This window comes from Macrobrachium rosenbergii, chromosome 1 (genome assembly GCF_040412425.1).
Source record: "Macrobrachium rosenbergii isolate ZJJX-2024 chromosome 1, ASM4041242v1, whole genome shotgun sequence".
Lineage (NCBI taxonomy): Eukaryota > Metazoa > Arthropoda > Malacostraca > Decapoda > Palaemonidae > Macrobrachium > Macrobrachium rosenbergii.
The window spans coordinates 43,766,858-43,787,894 of NC_089741.1; the positions used below are offsets into that span (position 1 = coordinate 43,766,858).

The following is a 21,037-nucleotide window of genomic DNA, read 5'->3' on the forward strand; positions in this document are numbered from 1 at the left end:
TAAGATTAAGCTGGCACTACAATGACCGAGCACTTGTTCATCCAAGTATAAGGTCTAACTTCCTGTTTATTTCTGGGACGTCTTCACATGACTCCTAATCATCTGTGACTACCATTTAGGCTAACGAACAATACAGTAAAAGTGAAAATAAAAAATAAAAGAACACTTGTTTTCACCCTGTTTCCTTCCCCTGTCGCACTCTGGATGCCACCAGGTCTGGGCTAGTTAAGGGTACTGGGGTGACAGTCTCATCGGGCATCTATCTATTCAGGTTCAAAAGTCGCTCTTCGGGACACTTGGAATATTATTATTATTATTATTATTATTATTATTATTATTATTATTATTATTATTATTATTATTATTAAGCAAAAATTTGATGATGGTGATTATTCGGCAATATTAAGCAAAAATTATTATTATTATTATTATTCGGCAAGATTAAGCAAAAAATGTTATTATTATTAATATATATTATCATCATTATAATAATATTTATTATATTATTATTCGACAAGATTAAGGAAAAAAGGTGAATTTATTATTATTATTATTATTATTATTATTATTATTATTATTATTATTAGTAGTAGTAGTAGTGGTACAAACAAATATAACCCACCTCAAAAACACCAGGAACTTGCTAAGCAAGCTTACGCAGAACAGAATAACAATGAAAAAAACTGAAGAGAGCAAACAAACGAACTTTTCCAAAACAAGAACGCAGAACAAAAACACAAAACCGGAAACCCTGAATAACAAGCTCCAGTTAATACGAACGCTCACCTGCTTACGAGGGTTTGGTGTACCTTACCACCTTTACGGAAGGTTGCACCTTACCACCTTTACGGAAGGTTGCACCTTACCACCTCACAGAAGGCTGCACTTTACCACATTTACGGGAGGTTGCACCTTACCACCTTTACGGAAGGTTGCACCTTACCACCTTTACGGAAGGTTGCACCTTACCACCTCACAGAAGGCTGCACCTTACCACCTTTACGGAAGGCTGCACCTTACCACTTGATAGAACGTTGCACCTTACCATTTAACAGAGGGTTGCACCTTACCATTGACAGAGGGTTGCATCTTACCATCTTTAGGGAAGGTTGCACCTTACCATCTTTGCGGAAGGTTGCACCTTACCACCTGACGGAAGGCTGCACCTTACCACCTGACGGGAAGGCTGCACCCTACCACCTTTACGGCTAACAAAAGTGTGCACCTTGCCACCTTTACGGAAGGTTGCAACTTACCACCTCACGGAAGGATGCACCTTAAATCCACCGGCATAAAATCGCAATCCCTCACATTTCCTCTACAATTATTGAGAAACCTTCTAAATGAGCAACACTACTGACGTCATCGTTTCAAAGTTCCTGAGAGAGAGAGAGAGAGAGAGAGAGAGAGAGAGAGAGAGAGAGAGAATCTGTTTTTGTTGTAGATTGGAAATCTACGTCACTTCCTCAAAGACACACTTCTGGATCATCAATTACGCTTTTCGTAATCGTATTTTTTTCCAAGGTCGAAGTGTTTTTCTAATATAAATATTTATTTATTTACCAATAAAATATATATTTCTTAATAAAAAATATATCTATCCTAATATAAGTATACATATTTCGTAATAAAAATATTTCCTATTAAAAATAATCATTTTCATAAAGAGGGCCATTTTAACTGTTTACATCCTTTAAAAAAATAATCTTTAATCTTTTTCAATACTGTTCGTATGATTTGTTATGTAAATTAATAAAATTTCACGCACTTTCAAGCAAGCAAGCGCGCACACACACACACACACACACACACACACACACACACACACAGAAAGAGAGAGAATTTTCAACAAAATACAAAATTGAACATAAACGAGAAATTTTTTTTTTCATGATATAAAAATGAACATTAACCCCCATCAACCAGCACGAGCAATATGTTAAAACACGCAAACGAAACTGGGCAACCGCCCCCCCCACAAAAAAAAAAAAAACCCGACGAATTCCCAAATCACAACCACACAAATATTTCATTAGGCCCCTAACAAAAATCCCGGCGGGCATGGTATTCATTTAACACACAACAGCAGTATACAACAACGCGCATCTCTCTATCATAAACAATATATTATTTACGGTCGGTCCACAATTAAAACGGTAATATTAATCCCCTTCGGGAAGGGGAGGGGGAGTGGGAGGGGGGGAGAATGGTTGCTCCCCCCTTACAACGTGTTCTATCTGGGTAATCGTTTCGAAGCCTTTGAGTTGATCGCAGAGATCAAATCAAAGATTTGATGAAATCACAGCAAAAATAAAAGATATAGGGCGATTAAATCATAAAAATATTAATACATAATATATATACATACATATATGTGTATAACTGAATCACGAAAATATGGAACGAGATGAATATATAAGACAAAATCCATGTTTTCTGGATTTTGTCTTTATACACACACATATATATTATATATATATGTCTCTGTTTCTAATGTTGTTAGAAAAATAATAATTTAATCAAGTCCTTCTGTTAAGTTGAAAAACTTGAAAATACTTAGTGAAAAGTCGTTTCTGTATATATATATATATATATATATATATATATATATATATATATATATATATATATATATATATATATATATATATATATATATATATATATATATATATATATATATATATATATATATATATATACATATACAGAAACGCCTTTTCTAAGTATTTTCAAGTTAACCAGAAGGATTTGATTAAACTGAATGACATCAATTATTATTTTTCTAACAACATTAGAAACAGAGAGACATCCACATATAAAACCCATTTATTCGCATCGAGTTAAAAGATTCAGCAGAACAAATTGTTTTATGATGCACACTCGTTTGTTTATGCTTGAAATTTTGTCTTTCAAAACTGCTGAGCGAGTTTTTAAAAACAAATTTTCATACATAGACAAATGAGCATGCATCATATTACTTTGTTTAAATATATACCCGAGTATATTTGTTGTAATAACAAAAAAATCAGCAAACAAAAAGTATATATTTTTAATATATACCTCAGTACACTTGTTGAAATTAAAAGACATCAGCAACAAAGTGTAATGATTTAATATATAAGATCAGTATATTTCTTGAAATTAAAACCAAAAAAAATCCGCATATAAACAAAATATATATTTTTAATGTATACCTTAGTATATCTGTTGAAATTAAAAAACATCAGCAAACAAAAATATATATTTTTTAATGTATACCTCAGTATATTTGTCGAATGAAAAAAATCAGCAAACAAAAGGTGTATACTTTCATGTATATCAAAATGAAATTAAGAATGTCACGCAATCGCATAGATACGCAAAAGACAAATAGTAAAGCAAACCGACGAAAATAAAAAAAAACAAGAAATTATTTTAAACATGGGACAGTTCCTCCCACTTCCGGATTGTAAATTGCAACTACGCGACATGATTATCCCGAATTCGATCTCATACGGGGGCGAAAGCGATTGAGGACCTTCCTAAAAATCTGCTGTGCCCCTGATTGCCCTTATCAGAAATTTGGGTACCTGTCAAGAAGAGTATGAGGGTAAACCTCAACCCATAATACCTCTGAGAACCGAACCTGATAGCGCTCTCTCTCTCTCTCTCTCTCTCTCTCTCTATATATATATATATATATATATACATTTGTATGTATGTATGTATGTGTGTACATAATTTACCATTCAGCAAACCTTTCATTAAAACTGCGAGAGAGAGAGAGAGAGAGACCAAATGTCGAAATAGGTCCTTCGCCAAACGGACGAGCTCGGACAGACAGGTGGCAAAGTGTGTAGGCGTTTAGGGTGTGGAGGGACAGAAGAGATGAAAAGTTAGAAAAAACGGCCTGCCTCTCTCTCTCTCTCTCTCTCTCTCTCTCTCAATATTTCATCACCTCTCGTATGTGATATGAAAAATAAACAGACGGAGCGATAATCAAAATATAAAATATATTTGGGAAACTTTACGTTACTATGTCAAAGAACGTTCGCACATGTTCTCTCTCCTTATCTCTCTCTCTCTCTCTCTCTCTCTCTCTCTCTCTCTCTATATATATATATATATATATATATAGACATATAGAATATAGATATAGATATATAAATAAGATCAACTTGCTACAAATTGTACGCGTGAGCGCGTCTGCGTGCGTGGAAGCGATGTAGGGTGTGAATAAAGGTGTGGGAAGGGATACGAGGAGCCAGGCCTAGGGGTGGGCGGACGGGCGGGTTGACGGTGGGCGTCGGACTGGAGGAGGAGGAGGAGGCGGCGGCATCAGATCAGGTAGATGGGTGGAACCAACACCCTCGCAATCCTATCCTATATCCTATCCTATACTGCCTCCCGTCATCCCATCCTCGTCCACCAACCCCACTCATGACCCCTGACCTCCCTTCTCTCCTCCTCCTCCCCCATCCCTTTAGGATCATGTGGGGGCGGAGGGAGGGGAGGGAAGATGATGATGATATCTAGCTTGGATGCTGTGAGATGGAGGAATGAGGGGGGAGGGGTAATAATGAGGAGAGGGGAAAGTATGGGGGAGGGAGAGGGAAGGAGGGGATTAGGGGGAGTGTGGGAGATGGAAGGGAGAATGCTGGAGATGAAAAGATATAAATAACAAAATAAGGGAGGCAGACAGAAGTAGGTGAAGGGAAATACAGACGTACAGAGGTAGCAAGAAGAGAGCAGAGAGAGAGAGAGAGAGAGAGAGAGAGAGAGAGAGATGAGAGAGAGAAGAAGTGAAAGGCAAGAGGAAATGCTAGAATGATACAAAAAAATGGTAGGAGGTAGGAAGGAGAAATAGGGGAGGAGGAGGAGGAGGAGGAGGAGGAGGAGGAGGAGGAGGAGGAGGAGGAGGGAGGAGGGAGGAGGGAGGAGGAGGGGAGGAGATTAAATTATGAAAGGCAGAGTGAAATGCTAGAATGAGAACAAAAAAAAGGGTGAGAGGAGGAGAGAGGAGGAGGAGGAGGAGGAGGAGGAGGAGGGAATTAAATTATGAAGGCAGAGTGAAATGCCAGAATGATAAAAAAATGGTGGAAGGAGGAGGAAGGAGGAGGAGGAGGAGGAGGAGGAGAAGAAGGAGGAAAATGGAGGAGTAGGAGGAGGAAGAGGAGGGAGGAGGAGAAGAGGACTGAGAAGTTGGGGGTGGACGGCTGAATTGCTACTCTGCGCACCAATTTATGACTCGGAAGGTTGAAGGGTTTAAGGTTAAAGTCTGTTCGAGGCGCATCGCCGAGAGATGTACTCTCTCTCCCTCCTGACTGCCTCAACTCCCTTCCTGAGGAGGAGGAGGAGGAGGAAAAATAAAAGAAATCCAAGGAAAGGATTTCTATAAAGCTACTGTTTAAACAAAGACGATTTTCAATTAAGTTTTTTTTTTTTAAATATTTCTTATCGTTATCATTACCATGAGTAATATCACTACTATTTACTATAAAGCAAAGCATTACTTAACTTATAAACATTATAAAAATTTAATCCTTAAAAACGTTAATATTACACAACACCAACATTCGCAATACAAAAAAAAATCATCGATTAACAAATTCAAAATCACCAAACAAATTCATACGAGAGAGAGAGAGAGAGAGAGAGAGAGAGAGAGAGAGAGAGAGAGAGAGAGAGAGAGAGAGGAGAAACACGCGAGGAGCAGCAATCTGTATGCGAACTGCGCATCTCGCAAGGCCAACAAGGTGTCAGCGCGTGCGTGCGTATGTGCATGCGCGTAGGAGGTAGCTATACTCATGTCCAAGGCAGGACATACACACGCGCGCGCTCACACAGACACACACACATACACATGCACATATACGACAACTCGCCACGCACGTGTGTGCAGGTGCCACGTGGTAGGTGGACCTGGGATTTCCTCACACTAAAACGAGAGAGAGAGAGAGAGAGAGAGAGAGAGAGAGAGAGAGAGAGAGAGAATAGAGAGAGAATAATGTACACTGCCTGAAAGAGGTCCACTTCTGTCACCCCAAGGACGGGCGAGGTCGTCGACGCAATGCAAAAGAGAGAGAGAGAGAGAGAGAGAGAGAGAGAGAGAGAGAGAGAGAGAGAGAGAGAATGTTCTACATACAGTAGACATTTTTGAGACTCTGGTACACAAAATCTTCTGACTAGAAAAGTAATACGACAGTCCAGGAACTGATTAAAGATTCTGAGAGAGAGAGAGAGAGAGAGAGAGAGAGAGAGAGAGAGAGAGAAGGAAGCAGTAACAAGAGACTTATTGTGCATCGGCAGATTCTTCACCGTGTTGCTCATGACGTCACAGGATGTCACAAGGCAATAGTATATGATCGTTTTGTTTTAACCACTAAGTGACCAAATTTTCCTATTTCTACACTGCACTGCCAATGAGACAGACGGCTAATGTTCTTATACTGCCCAGACCCACTGCTAAAAAGAACAAACATAAAAAAAAAACCTTTTTAGCCACGAAGAAATTGTAACAAAAAAATATTTACATGACTCATCATTAAAATAAAGTTCGTCATTCTGCATTACATCTCTGATATTTAACAGATTTTCTGTCCTGTTCAATAATAATAATAATAATAATAATAATAATAATAATAATAATAGTATATCCACGTCACCACTGGAAACCACGAATAAATCAGGTTTCGCAAGCGTTCAGAAGCAGCTCGCAGTCGTTCATCAATCAGCCCATTATAGATAACGACACTCTTCATCCATTCCCGGGTTCCTCTTCCTTTCTTCGACCAAGTTTCTTCAAAGCATTCTACCACATCTTCGGTCATAAGGGGTCTGCCTCTCTTTCTCTCTATTTATTACCGGTTCAAAACATTCCGCTTGACTTAAAAGTTAAATTCAACACAATATGAATTGGGTAAAAGGTTGTAACACTATAAATACAAATGAAGTGTTTTCTGTGTTCTAGATTTGTACCAGTGCTTAAAATATTGACGAAACAAAAAGACAAAATAAGGTCGTGAGTGACGCAGATGAAACAGATGCGTATAGCTGCATGATATATTATATGTATGTATGTGTGTATGTATATATATGTATACACACATGTATATATATACATACATACATAAATACATTATATATATATATATATATATATACATACATATATACACACATTGGTTACGAATGAAAGCCACAGACCCACTGCCTTAATTCATCTGATTTATAGGACTGGTTACGTATGCATACCTTAATCTGGGGCCAATGTTTTAGTCTCTAATTCTAGCTCTAAATAATTAGCCTAATCGTAACTAATGAATAATAAATTTTAACATGGATAAGTTAATAAGATGACGAATCTAAATTCATCACAATAATAATAATATAATAATAATAATAATAATAATAATAATAATAATAATAATAATGCTAAGAAATTCACAATCCCATGGAAACCAATGTGCAATAAAAATCCACAATTATGTAGTAAAATATATCACTAAGAGAAATGAACAAAGACTAGCGAACACCTGACCGGCGTTCCTCATCAGTATTTAACGTTAAACTGTAAAATGAGAGGGTAGTTTCTTATGAATACACAATAATAATAATAATAATAATAATAATAATAATAATAATAATAATAATAATTTAGCACTTTTTCTTATCTATCGCCACTAAACACAGCAGTAAATTGTTTACAATCTTGCTTCGGCAATATCGAAACACTTCCAGACAGATTGCGGAAGTCATTCACAAAGGCTCGATTGTTCCACAGGACACTTACTAAGCGAAGGAACAAGTCAGCGACGTTGATGACTATGCTGATCGTAGCTGTCACCCATTTTTTTTTACAGTAATCAATTAAATTAGATATAAGGAAGTTTTTGTTACAAGCTTTCGCTAGAACTGTAAACAAATAACTTTCTGTTAAAAAGAAGGGAAACTATGTTATATATAATATAAATTATATATATATATATATATATATTGTATATATATATATATATATATATATATATATATATATATATATATATATATATATATATATATTATGTAAGAGAGAGAGAGAGAGAGAGAGGGAGAGAATGTTGAAATGATACATACAGAAAAGTTAATTTGCTTTTGTGTGTTTTTTTTTTTATCTGCAACCTCGGAAGAAAGCGAACGATTTGTTATAAGACCTTTGCAAACTATTACGGTTAATACCATGATTAGAAGTCTCGAAGAAAAAGACGCATTGAGGGACAAGACAACAGACCATGCAAAAAAAAAAAAAAAATTAAAAATCTTCGCTACATAACAACTTGAGTAACTTTTCTTCAAGTTTCTGTTCTCCTTAACCTAAAAATCTTTATTACAGACTAACGTAAGTTTCATCAAGGACGATGCTGAAAGATCGCAAAAAAGTAGTGGAACTATTTCTAAGATAACTCAAACGAAAAAACAAACTTACTGAAAGGAGAGAAAGGAATTGGACTTTCAATACTTACATGTGCTATACCGTTGACGCCGTACCCTGAATTAACGAATCCCTGCAAGAAAGAAATAACAGATGATATAGCGAGACATTTGGAACTCTTGTCATACAAAAGTTAAGTATACCTTAGTTTACCCTGACCACTGGAGTTGATTAGCAGGCTCTCTTAAACTGGCCGAAGGATTGATTTATTTTACGTGGCTTAGAACCAACTGGTTACCCAGCAGCAGGAACTACAGCTTACTGTGAATCCGAACACGTTTATGCGAGAAATGCATTTCTATCACCAGAAATAAATTCCTCTTATTCTTCATTGGTTTGTTTGAGATTGAACTCATGGCCAGCAGAGTGCTATTGAGAACGGAACTACTCCCCAACAACGAGAAACTGAAGTTATTGAGAAACTGGTTTTACTAAAAACATAAGCTCAAACTAAAGGCTGAGAGAGAGAGAGAGAGAGAGAGAGAGAGAGAGAGAGAGAGAGAGAGAGAGAGAGAGAGAGAGAGAGAGAGAAATTAGTAACGCTGCTTATTTATGACAACATCAATGATCATTTAACAACAATTCTGACAAGACTTTCACATTTCAAAACTCAATATGTATGTATCATGTGTTTAACAATAATTTCGATAAGATTTCAATATTTCAAAACTGTATGTATGTATATGTATATATATATATATATATATATATATATATATATAAATAATAAGTATGTATGTATGTATATATGTATATAATACTCTGTGTATATATATATATATATATAATTAATTAGGCCAGAGTCAATCTTACACTTGTGATGATCAAGAATTATACCCAACTTTAGCACGCCCTAGATTTCATATCATATAACATTCCTGATATGGTGCAACCTACACTAAAAATAGCAACCAAATAAAAAATAAAACTGCAGTTTAACTGAATGAATTAGCAGTGCGAATTGACGTCATACATAAAATGGTCATCCCCATGCTGAAAGTAAAAAAAAAATGATCATCTATAAAGAATACAATGAATTTTATCAGCAAAAAGATGGTTTATTGATTTCACATATATAAATACTGTCATTCATTACATACTGAAATTACAAAAGAATATAAAAGTATCTAAAACGGTAACCTCGTTAAGCACACCACTGTAATATTCTCAACCCTCTACGTGTACACCTGTAACAGGTGTTCAAGAATATGGATCACATTTATACTTACCCTACGTGTGTGTGTGTGTGTGTGTGTGTGCTGTGTGTGTCAGGTGTGTGGGACAAGTGTGTGTGTACTGTGTGTGTTAGAGAGAGAGAGAGAGAGAGAGAGAGTGAGTGAGTGTGTATGTGTGTTTCAGGAAAATGGGACAAGACAAAATAATTAGACATTTGTGTAAGTGTGTTTCAACCACAAGTGCTCAGACATAATCAATTGGAGATTTGACTGTTTCACAACAAAACAAACCTGTGTGTGTGTGTGTGTGTGTGTGTGTCAACATATATATACGCGTAGGATAAGACTATTTCTTCATCATTTAACAATCCCAGTGTGTGTGTACGCTTCATTACACGGGACAAGAGGAAGCACTTGCAACCATCAAATGTCAAAAGGGAAAAGCAAAACTGCAATCACTTCGATCCAAACTTTGCCGACTCTTTCGGGGAGGTTTCAGAACTACACTAAAAGCGACACCGGTCTGGCCAAGTTTTTAGCGGCAATATTACGTCACCTGATAAGTCTCTTAAATTAATATTCTTCTTTAACCCTTACACTCGGTGGTAACTTTACCCTAATGAGTCTGAAACGAGATTTTTAACTTGAAGTAATTCGAAGTCACTACGGTACTTTCAAAAACCGAGTCACATGGGCACCAAGTACACACCATTGGCGTCACATTTTCCGTGGTACATGCTCGAGCTTTCCTGACGTTTTCAGACCACAGTTTATCAAACAAGCGTGACAGCAAGATGCCCAGAGAAGGCTTACTAAGCTTGCGCTGCCTTTGGGAGAAATCACTCAAACCAAAACCAGAAAAAACTGACAGACAAATAAAAACACGTTTGATGCCATAGGAGTTTAATATGATTGTCCGATAAGAGAACAGCTAATGATTTATAACAATAATAACAATGTAATTTATAATAGTCATTTATGTAATTCAGTGTTTGCACGACTGTACATACAATTTGTAATATAGGTTAATATAATAATCTTACATTTATTTCACGGTATGCAGAACTGTACATGGCACTTAAAAGACAAATATATTTGGTTAAATATATATATATATACATGATATTATATGTGTATATATATATATATATATATACATATATATATATATATATATATATATATATATATATATATATATATATATATATATATATATATATATATATATTATATTACATTTAATTCACAGTATGCACAACTGTATACGACATTCATAAAATGGTTATATATATATTGTGTTCATATTGTATTTCGTTTAAAGATCAACGTAATTCTCATAATGAACTGTGACGCTTCTTGCCAAAATAATATCCTTGAGGAATGCTACCATCGGCTCCTGTCTTACAATCGACCGAAATTCTCAAGTCAGTTCATTTGAAAATTTTCAGCAATTTAAGACCGACTCAAGTCTCAACTCTTATGACACCTCATACTATAACGCCTCCCAAGTAAACAAACAAATCTTCGATCAAATAAAGGTAACTGGTGAGATGCAAAAACAATAAAGCTGAAGATAAAATATTTTCGTTCGAGGAGGAGAGACATTCCAAGGTGAAAATAAGTAAATAGCTATACAAAATTATTCTTATACACAGGAGGTTTTGAAAGTGTAATTTACAATTACACAATAAAGATGAAGGTGAATAAAATATTTTAGGGAGACAACAATTACGAAGGATAAAAACTGCCAAGTGTAAATACAAGGAATTCATAATGAGCGATTCGTTCCAACAGGGCCTTTTGAAAGTGCGAATCAAGGCTGAAGATGAATAAATTATTTTAAGAGGAAGACAATTACGATGGATGACAACTATCAGGTGTAAATAAATGAATTTATATTAAATTATATCCGTTCCACACAGGGACTTCTGAAAGTGCGAATTAACAGCCAAATAACTCTGTCACCGGCCGCACTTTGTCAGCTAACTGCGTCCTATTCTGTCATCTCATCAAAGCTGACCACCGTCATCGCCGCCTGCCGGAGGGAACTTCCAGACGCGAAGAGAAGTGGTCACGCATTTGCGTTAATTGCCAAAACAAACAAGCAAACACGGCAGTTTTTTTTTTTTTTTTTTAGCGCTTTTGATTTCCCCGACGCGACGGAAATGGTACATGTCATCGCCATCACAAAAATTAATCACAAAACGCATCCGATGTAATCTGTATCATCATAAAAAATAATTACAGTGCTAATCACGAAAGAAAATTATCATTCCGAGGGGGTTTTGTGTGTGTGTGGAGAGAGAGAGAGAGAGAGAGAGAGAGAGAGAGAGAGAGAGAGAAGAAATTTTTGCTAAATATGACAACGCTAAGTCGTTTGTGATCGCAAACAAGAAATTCTCTCTCTCTCTCTCTCTCTCTCTCTCAGTGACAAGCGTTGAAAATGATTTGAATAATAATCTCCTAAACACCCAATTAACCTTACCCTAATAAATGCCATGTATATTAAATTATTATACTAAACATTGTAGCAGACACTGTGATTTTGCTAATGGAGGAAATTACTCACGAAAATTGTTTATAATCCTTTTGATGGACCTCCTCTCTGAAGTCTACTTAAGAAAGGGGGAATAATAAAACCAGTTGATGAATCTTGCGACTACACTGCAGTAATGACATTAATTAAAGGTCGGGTAATGACGGCTTAAAAGTTACCGGCAGCAATCGTTAACATTTCCGTAACACTAAAAATGGACTAAAAGCAACATCTATCCTTTTCAATTACTACAACGTAATTCTTCTGGAAGCATACAATTGGGAACACTTAAATCTGTTTCTAATAGCTTTGTAAAAGAAATTAGAATGTAGAATGTAGGCCAAAGGCCGAGCGCTGGGACCTATGAGGTCATTCAGCGCTGAAACGGAAATTGACAGTAATAGATTTTTAAAGGTGTAAAGAATATGAACGGAAGTAGAGTAAAAGGAATGAAAGGGGTTGCAGCTAGGGGCCGAAGGGACGTTGCAAAGAACCTTAAGTAACGCCTACAGTGCACCGGCATGAGCTGCAATGACGGCACTACCCCCGGTGTACTTGTGAAAGTCATCAGCAATTACTGATGGTACCAGAAAATACTAATAATAACACTCATTATACTTTTAAATATTAGTTAATTAATACTTACGTAATCGTGAAACGCCTTCGCCTCACTCGAATGTTCGCAGGTGTCCCGCCTTTCGGGGGCCGCACAATATAGGTCCCAGAATACGCTGGAAAGGAAAGAAAAGGCGTCAATACACTTTTCAGTACAGGAAATACCTAAACCTCTTAATAAAAACACGCTTGAAATAAGTAATCAAACAAGCTGGAGAAAGAGGAAAAGACGATAACGCAAGTATTAGTTAAAGAAAAAATGGATCATCTTACAAGGAAGAACTAATTTTTAATAAACGGCACTTTCGAGAATTACATTACATATATAACTCCTGAAGTCAATCATGAATCAAATGTAGATTTTTTCAATTTGCCACGAAACAAAATACCTGAAAAAAATTCGATATGGTTATATCAACTTCCACACACTAAAAACAACAAACACCAATCACCCCCTCCCCCCCAACAACACACAAAGGATAAAAAGTCTCCTAAAAACTAACAGGCCACGGAAGGTCATGGTCTGATTTGTACACAAAGAAGTCGGTTTTATAGACGATAATGATCAGGAGCGAACAATATACTATGAAGACCAAGTGAAGTCTGACATTCAGTCTTGCTTCTTTCATATGATAAAGTCTTTTTAGTTTTCTGAAAAAGAAACTATTGTGCTGGCTTTGTCCGTCCCCACTTTTTTTGTCCGCCCTCAGATCTTGAAAACTACTGAGGCTAGAGGGCTGAAAATTTTATGTTGATCATCCACCTCCGATCATCAAACATACCAAATTGTAGCCCTTTAGCCTTAGTAGTTTTTATTTTATTTAAGGTTAAAGTTAGCCATAATCGTGCATCTGGCAACGGTATAGGCCAAGCCATCACCGGGCCGTGGTTAAAGTTTCATGGGCCGCGGCTCATACAGCATTATACAGAGACCACCGAAAGATATATCTATTTTCGGTGGCCTTGATGATACGCTGCAGCGGTTGTACAGAAGACTCGATTGCGCCGAAGTTCTTGTTCGTCTTCTTCCTGCCTCGGAAATCACCTTTGGTAATTTGGAACGAGGTACTGAATAACAAAAACAACAAACCTATCATGACGATGGTTTATGAATCAAAGGCTGTAAAGAATTCTGTACTGTAAGAGTCGGTTCTAATTTTCTATGGCAACAAAATCACAGGTATGACATTACTTTATTACCGTCACTGACGACTCGATTAGACAACATGTTTTGATTAACGAGGGTAATTTACAATGTCGACTTTTTTACTCTAAGAGTGGTGCGTCACATACGTCTTTTTTTTTTCTTTTTTTTTTTACAATTTTCCGTCCACGATGTTTTAACTTTTTTGGGCGCCTTCTCAAACGGGCCAATTAACCTTGAATTCAATAAAAAGCAGTATAGTCATTATCACAAATATATTAGTTTTAATAGTCCAGTAAACATTTTATAGAGGTAAATGACTCATCCTATCTTGTTATTACAATAAACAATAATAATAATAACATAATAATAATAATAATAATTCACTATGAGCCTAATAATCGATTACTTTCTTATCATGAGAAAGCAAATAAAACAAGAAAACTTTGTAATGAACTTCGAAATCACACAAGGCAAAATTTGTTTTCCACAAGGAATAAAAACCTTCTAAAAAAAAAAACGAGATAATCCAAGACGATAAAAACACAAAGGCTGCGATTTACGACGTCGAGTTGTAAATGGTTTTTATGAAGGGGAAACTCATTGGACAACAACCTCTGACGTCGGGTAGACATCCGCACGGCCGGAGTGGGGATCTTGATGCCTCCCGCAGTAGTGATCCTACCGAGTCAGAGTCAGTCAGCCTCTCTCTCTCTCTCTCTCTCTTCTCTCTCTCAGAAGGCAGGAGACAGATAACTGAATGAAAAAGAGAACCTGGATGATATAATCATTCTCTCTCTCAGAAGGCTGGAGACAAATAACTGAACGAGGAAGAGAACCTCGACGAAGCAATGTCTCTCTCTCTCTTCTCAGAAGGCAGGAGAGAAAATTAATAACTGAAAGAAATAGAGAACATCGACGAAGCAATCTCTCTTCTCTCTCTCAGAAGACAGGAGACAAATAACAGAACGAAAAAGAGAATCTGGACGATGTAATCATACCTCTCCCTCCCCCGCCCCTCTCTCTCTTTCTAAAAGGCAGGAGACAAATCACTGAACGAAAAGAGAACTTGGACGATATAATCACTCTCTCTCTCTCTCTCTTGATATCTGGTGAATATACATTAGTATAAAAACTAATATCCCGTTCTTCCCCGGTCCCCAAGTAAGAGCATTTATGTAATAAACTGGCAACACAAAAACATTGGTCATGATGCCGCAGCCGAGCATGACATACAGAGAGAGAGAGAGAGAGAGAGAGAGAGAGAGAGAGAGAGAGAGAGAGAGAGAGAGACTGTTTGCATTCTCCCATCTGAGTTCACTCAAAACGTTGACTCTCAATTAACCTTCACCTTGCTATTCACTATCATCTACAAATTAGAATCTTCCTCTTTAGAGTCTTTCCTACATCTAGATATAATCTTCCTCACCTTCAACTTTTCTAGAATCTTTCTCACCTTCAACAACTTTTCTAGAATCTCTCTCACCTTCAACGTTTCTAGATCTTTCTCCCGTTCAACTTTTCTAGAATCATTCTCACCTTCAACAACGTTTATAGATCTTTCTCACCTTCAACTTTTCTAGAATCATTCTTACCTTCAACAACTTTTATAGAATCTTTCTCACCTTCAACAACGTTTATAGAATTTCTACCTTTCAACCTTTTCTAGAATCTTTCTCACCTTCAACAACTTTTCTAGTCTTTCTCACCTTCAACAACGTTTATAGAATCTTTCTCACCTTCAACAACGTTTATAGAATCTTTCTCACCTTCAACATTTCTAGATCTTTCTCAACTTCAAAAACTTTTCTAGACTTTTTCTCACCTTTAACGTTTCTAGAATCATTCTCATATTTTCTCAGTGAGAACACCGATTCTATTTTCCCCAATGCAAATCTTTCTCGCGTATTCCTCCTCAGAATCTCTCGTACCTCCCTTGAAAAAATCTACCTTATAAGAATATGTTAAGCAACTTCCTCAGAATCCTTCTCCTTGAGAATTATATTATAAATCTCTTCTTATCTTCTCAACTGATTCTTCTCCTAAAACCCCTTGGATTATATCCGAAATTAGCCTGGTAGTGTTCAGTGTTAATCAAACAGAGAGAGAGAGAGAGAGAGAGAGAGAGAGAGAGAGAGAGAGAGTAGAGAGAGAGAGAGAGAGAGAGAGAGGGGGTAACTGACGTCTTAAAGATATCCAACGAATAAAACATATCAATAACCACAAAGTCTTTTATTTATTTTTCTTTCTCTCTCGTGATTCTTTCCATCAAGGGTGAATATTCGCTGTGTGTCTGAGAGAGAGAGAGAGAGAGAGAGAGAGAGAGAGAGAGAGAGAGAGAGAGAGAGAAACTGTCGACCACTGATAAAAAAATATAAAACAAAATTTTTTCCTTCTTCCTTTTTTTCTTTCTTCTTTTTCTTTCTCTTTCTTTTCTTTCTCTCTCTCTCTCTCTTCTCAGCTTCTTTTGTGCTCATGTGCAAAGGAAGCGACAATTCAGAATGACGACGACGACAACAACACCACAAAAACTTATATTCGTCATTATCGTCGTAACAGGACTTCTCACAGCCTGTTAAATGAAGCTAACCGTTGCACTTTAATTATGATAATTATAATAATTACAGCCATAAGATGGAAGAGGTGTACGTGCGTGAGTCTTAAACGAACCCACCCCCCCGGGGGCTCCCCACCCCCGGGTTCCTTCCCCTTGCAGATCACGGCGAAGTGGGTCCCATGGGTTCTCCTCCAAAGTCACTCACCCGAAGGAGAGAGAGAGAGAGAGAGAGAGAGAGAGAGAGAGAGAGAGAGAGAGAGAGAGAGAGAGAGAGAGAGAGAGAGAGCTAGCAGGAACGGTAGAAGAGAGGGTGACTTACATGGCAAGTGTATGTCCGAAAAGTAATATATATATATATATATATATATATATATATATATATATATATATATATATATATATATATATATATATATATATATATATATATCTATCCAAGGTAATCCTGATTTAGCTGCCTTCAGGAGAGAGAGAGAGAGAGAGAGAGAGAGAGAGAGAGAGAGAGAGAGAGAGAGAGAGAGAGAGAGAGAGAGAATGGAGGATAATCAACACGATGTAAAAGGGTCTTAACAACTGTTGGACTCTCTTTAGGGAAATCTGTGTATCTTGCTATCAAGCTTCAAAACCGTAGAATTTAATTTTCATAAGGATCGCGATCGAGCTTCACTGTCAGCCGGATCTTCATAACGGATCGGATTAAGCCTTAGTCAACGAAATCTTCAACCGGATCGAGCCTGTAAGTCAACTGGATCTCAGTATGATCAAGTCTGATGGAAACTTTATCTTCAAATGAATCAAATTCTAAGAAGAAAAAAAAAACAAACATATATAAATATATATATATATACAGTATATATAGAGTATACATATATACATACATAAATACATACACACAGAACAAGCAGGGGTCTACCTATCCACTGCACGTTTTTCTCTTTATCCATCCTAACTTCCACCCTACTCAAGAGAAGGAAGTTGTTTCAATTTTAACGAACTCGATCCGAGTTGTGATAAGCAATCCAGGTCCACACATTAAAACCAACAACGACAAAACATTAAAAGTAACAATGACAAAAAAAAAAGACATTAACAAGAGAGCGAGCACCCATATAGCAATTCGCATCTGATTAAAAAGAAAAAAAAAAAATAAAGCTACGCACCGCAATCCTTAAAAACAGCACAGAGAAAAAGACTACTTCCATCTACGCAGAAATGAGCTACTGTTAAAAATCGAAGTTGTTCCCTCCTGGATTCCCCTCCCCCATCCCACCTCTCCCTTCTTCCTCCTCCTCCTCGAAGGGTACCCACCCACCCAGCGCAACCCCGGTCACAAAGGGCGACTCTTCATCTCCTGACCTCCAACAGGAGAAGGGCAAAGTCACGTATGTAGCAGCATCTTCGACGGATGATGGCTGTCACGGCAGATGAATGGAGATCACAGCACAGGCAGAGATTTCGTCATGAGAACAGTGGTGGTAAAATTCCTGTCTGTCATCGATCTATATCGATTTAATACCTTGACAAAATTAAGATCAGGTATTTATTGCATGATTTGACATCATTACTAATAAACAGTGCGAATTATGTATCAAAGACGAAGGGATACACGATATACAAGAGTAAATTGCTGAAGCAGCAAGAAATTTCAAGATTATCAGGAATGGTGCGCTGAAAAAATACATTAAAAAGATATGATTCAATATGTATAGTATGCTTGGTTATAGAGAATGATGACGGATAAGATACTGCACATCATTGTATAAAATGTAATTAAATAAAAATGCCTAAAATATCTCATGATGAGTTGACATGAATAAAACATCAAGAAATAAAAATTCCTAAAATATATCTCTACATGAGGCGACAAATCTTAACCGAGACAGAATCAGGTTTCAAAAGTACTTTCAAAAGGCTGCCAACAGAATGAACATTTTGATTACAGTACAGTGGTTACCAAAGCAGCAAGGAAGTCTGCCCCGCCCCTTTCCAAGCCAGAGAATTTCGTACTCTTGATTATATCCATTTCTCTTGTGGCCGACGGGAGAGCAGGATGAGGATGATTCAGATAACATCCCAAAGGAGCGACACACCCGAGATGGCTCATGAAATGCGGGAACACGGAAGCAAGCCGAGAATTCCGATGACTGGCGGAAAGATTAAAGAGCCAGTCACCTCGGCGAGTAATTCGAATACCTAAGTTCAGAATATGTTCCCAATTAGGGGAAATTAGATTTCGCCTGAACAGAGAAACAAGACTGCACAGCAAGAACCTCATTAGTAATACCTGAAGATCACCTCCCTAAAAAAAATCCTCCTCCCACCCCCCCAACCCCCCAAAAGAAAAAAACAAAATAAATCCTGTAACAACCCTCAAGAATGAGCGTCCGAGTCGAGGGCGCCGTTCAACACCCGAAATTCTGACGAGTCAGCAAGAACGCATCCAATTAGTATTTCAATCAGGGCCTAATTATGGAAAGTCAGCGGAGCCTAGCGCTTCCCCTTGAGGTACACGTGCATTCCCGGGGAACCACAACCCCACGTAACGGTTTGCAGCAGTGGCACACACACACACACAACACACACAAGAGGAGGAGGAGGAAGAGAGATTTCAGAGTGATAGAAGAAACTGCACTGTAGCAGCGCACTGCACGGCTGATCAGTACTTGGATGCAGTTTCATCATTCCTTGCACATTTATATATTCAGCACTGCACACGTTTTCCAGGAAGAAATAACAACAATAGCATTCTACACTGTACATGTTTTTCCATGAAAGGATAGTAGCAGCACACAGTAATAACAATAACAACAATAATAATAACACAATACAATCAGACTAGCAAACTGATGTGCATTTTGTCACTGCACAGAATTAAACCACTGAGGCAAAATGTGGCAACAAAGAAATTTAAAATATATAAATATTTAAGAAAATGCGACAAAAATCTGAAAGTTAATCCGCATTAACGACAATAAAAACGACATTATCACTAGAGGAAATTACTCCAACTCTACTCTAAGACACAACAAGAGAGGAGGGCTTCACATTCCCTCTTGTCTTGTGAGGAGATTGCGGACGCGAGAATCAATCAAGTTGATTAGTTTCCCGTCTCATCATCTCTTAATGCATGAACTCTATTTTTTCTTTCGTGCTTCCAGAGGGGTTTTAAAATTCATGTAAACTATTCACTTATTTTCAGACAGACGACTTTCTCCTCTTCTACTTTATATATATATATATATATATATATATATATAGAAAAATATATATATATATATATATATATATATATATATATATATTATTACAATTACAAACACACACACACACATATTATATATATATATATATATATATATATATATATATTATTACAAATACACACACACACACACACACACACATATATATATATTATATATATATATATATATATATATATATATATATATATATATATTTTCCCTACATATTCTTTTAGAACTTAAAAAAATTACAAAAATTCTTTTAACCAAAACCGTGAAATCCAAAATCATCGACCACAGTCAATAAAGTAATCAAAATAACGACTCCCAAATCACATAAAACATTTTAAGACAATTTTACGATCGAAAAGAACGCAGGACCCAAACAACGTATGAATAACAAAAGAATAAATATTTTTCCTTTGTACTGTTGGAGCCAATGCCAGGGAAGGCGGGAGGAACCAGAATACTAAAGGCGAATTGGAGGAAATTCCGATGAACAAAGCATTCGGGAAAATATTTCCTAGGAGCTTGGAAAATGATATTCTTCGATTATAGAAACATGGGATACCTGCTCAGTCCGATGTTGTCTAGATATGTGTGTGTGTGTGTGTGTATATATATATACATATATATACTTTATATAACGTTTCGATTCCCTTGACAAAAGTTGTATATAACACATGCTATAACGGTAAACATACGTCTATACAAATAAATAAACAACTGACATAAACAAATGCATAAACTATATAAATGTATGTGTATATATATATTTTATATTTATATACAAATTTATAATTTATATATATATATATATATATATATATATATATATATATATACACACACACAAATATATATATATATATATATATATATATGCAACGCCCTCAAATTTTACGTCACGTTTGAAGGCATCACATATGGTATATAGGGGGATCATACAAAAAATACAAATAAATAACCAAGCAACATAAACAAAAGCTCAAACAACAACAAGGACAACACAAATTCTAAATCCCCCTCATATATAAATAAACACGGTCGCGTAAAAGGCAGGCAAGGCATTCCTAAAAATTATATCCCCTTAAAAAGGTGACCTGTTGCGTGCAATCTTCGACACGAAACGCCGCTCTCTGCCTATCAGCGAACACCGCGCTGTTATTTATGACTTCGGAATTCACGAGAATTCACGAATGTTTCCGAGGAAAAACGGAATAATGGTCTGAATCCTTCTCTTCAGAATGCTTGAAATGGTCGCCGAATGTCACTGACCTTCACGCCGGTGACTTGCTCAAACGGTTTGA

At 36.6% G+C, this 21,037-nt stretch overlaps 1 protein-coding gene across 30 annotated transcripts in view; it reads right to left on the reverse strand.

Annotated features, from left to right (window-relative positions):
• Positions 1-21,037, reverse strand: part of Ssdp (Sequence-specific single-stranded DNA-binding protein) — a 306,140-nt gene that overhangs the window by 128,813 nt on the left and 156,290 nt on the right. For all 30 annotated transcript variants that reach the window (XR_010850483.1, XR_010850587.1, XM_067089637.1 and 27 more), the window contains 2 exons: positions 12,813-12,897; positions 8,484-8,525 (listed from right to left, as the gene is read on the reverse strand). Coding sequence is in view for 28 of the 30 variants with exons in the window: in XM_067089637.1 (XP_066945738.1) it covers positions 8,484-8,525; positions 12,813-12,897 (127 nt within the window). In the remaining 2 variants the exon portion in view is untranslated. The remainder of the gene's footprint in view (positions 1-8,483; positions 8,526-12,812; positions 12,898-21,037) is intronic.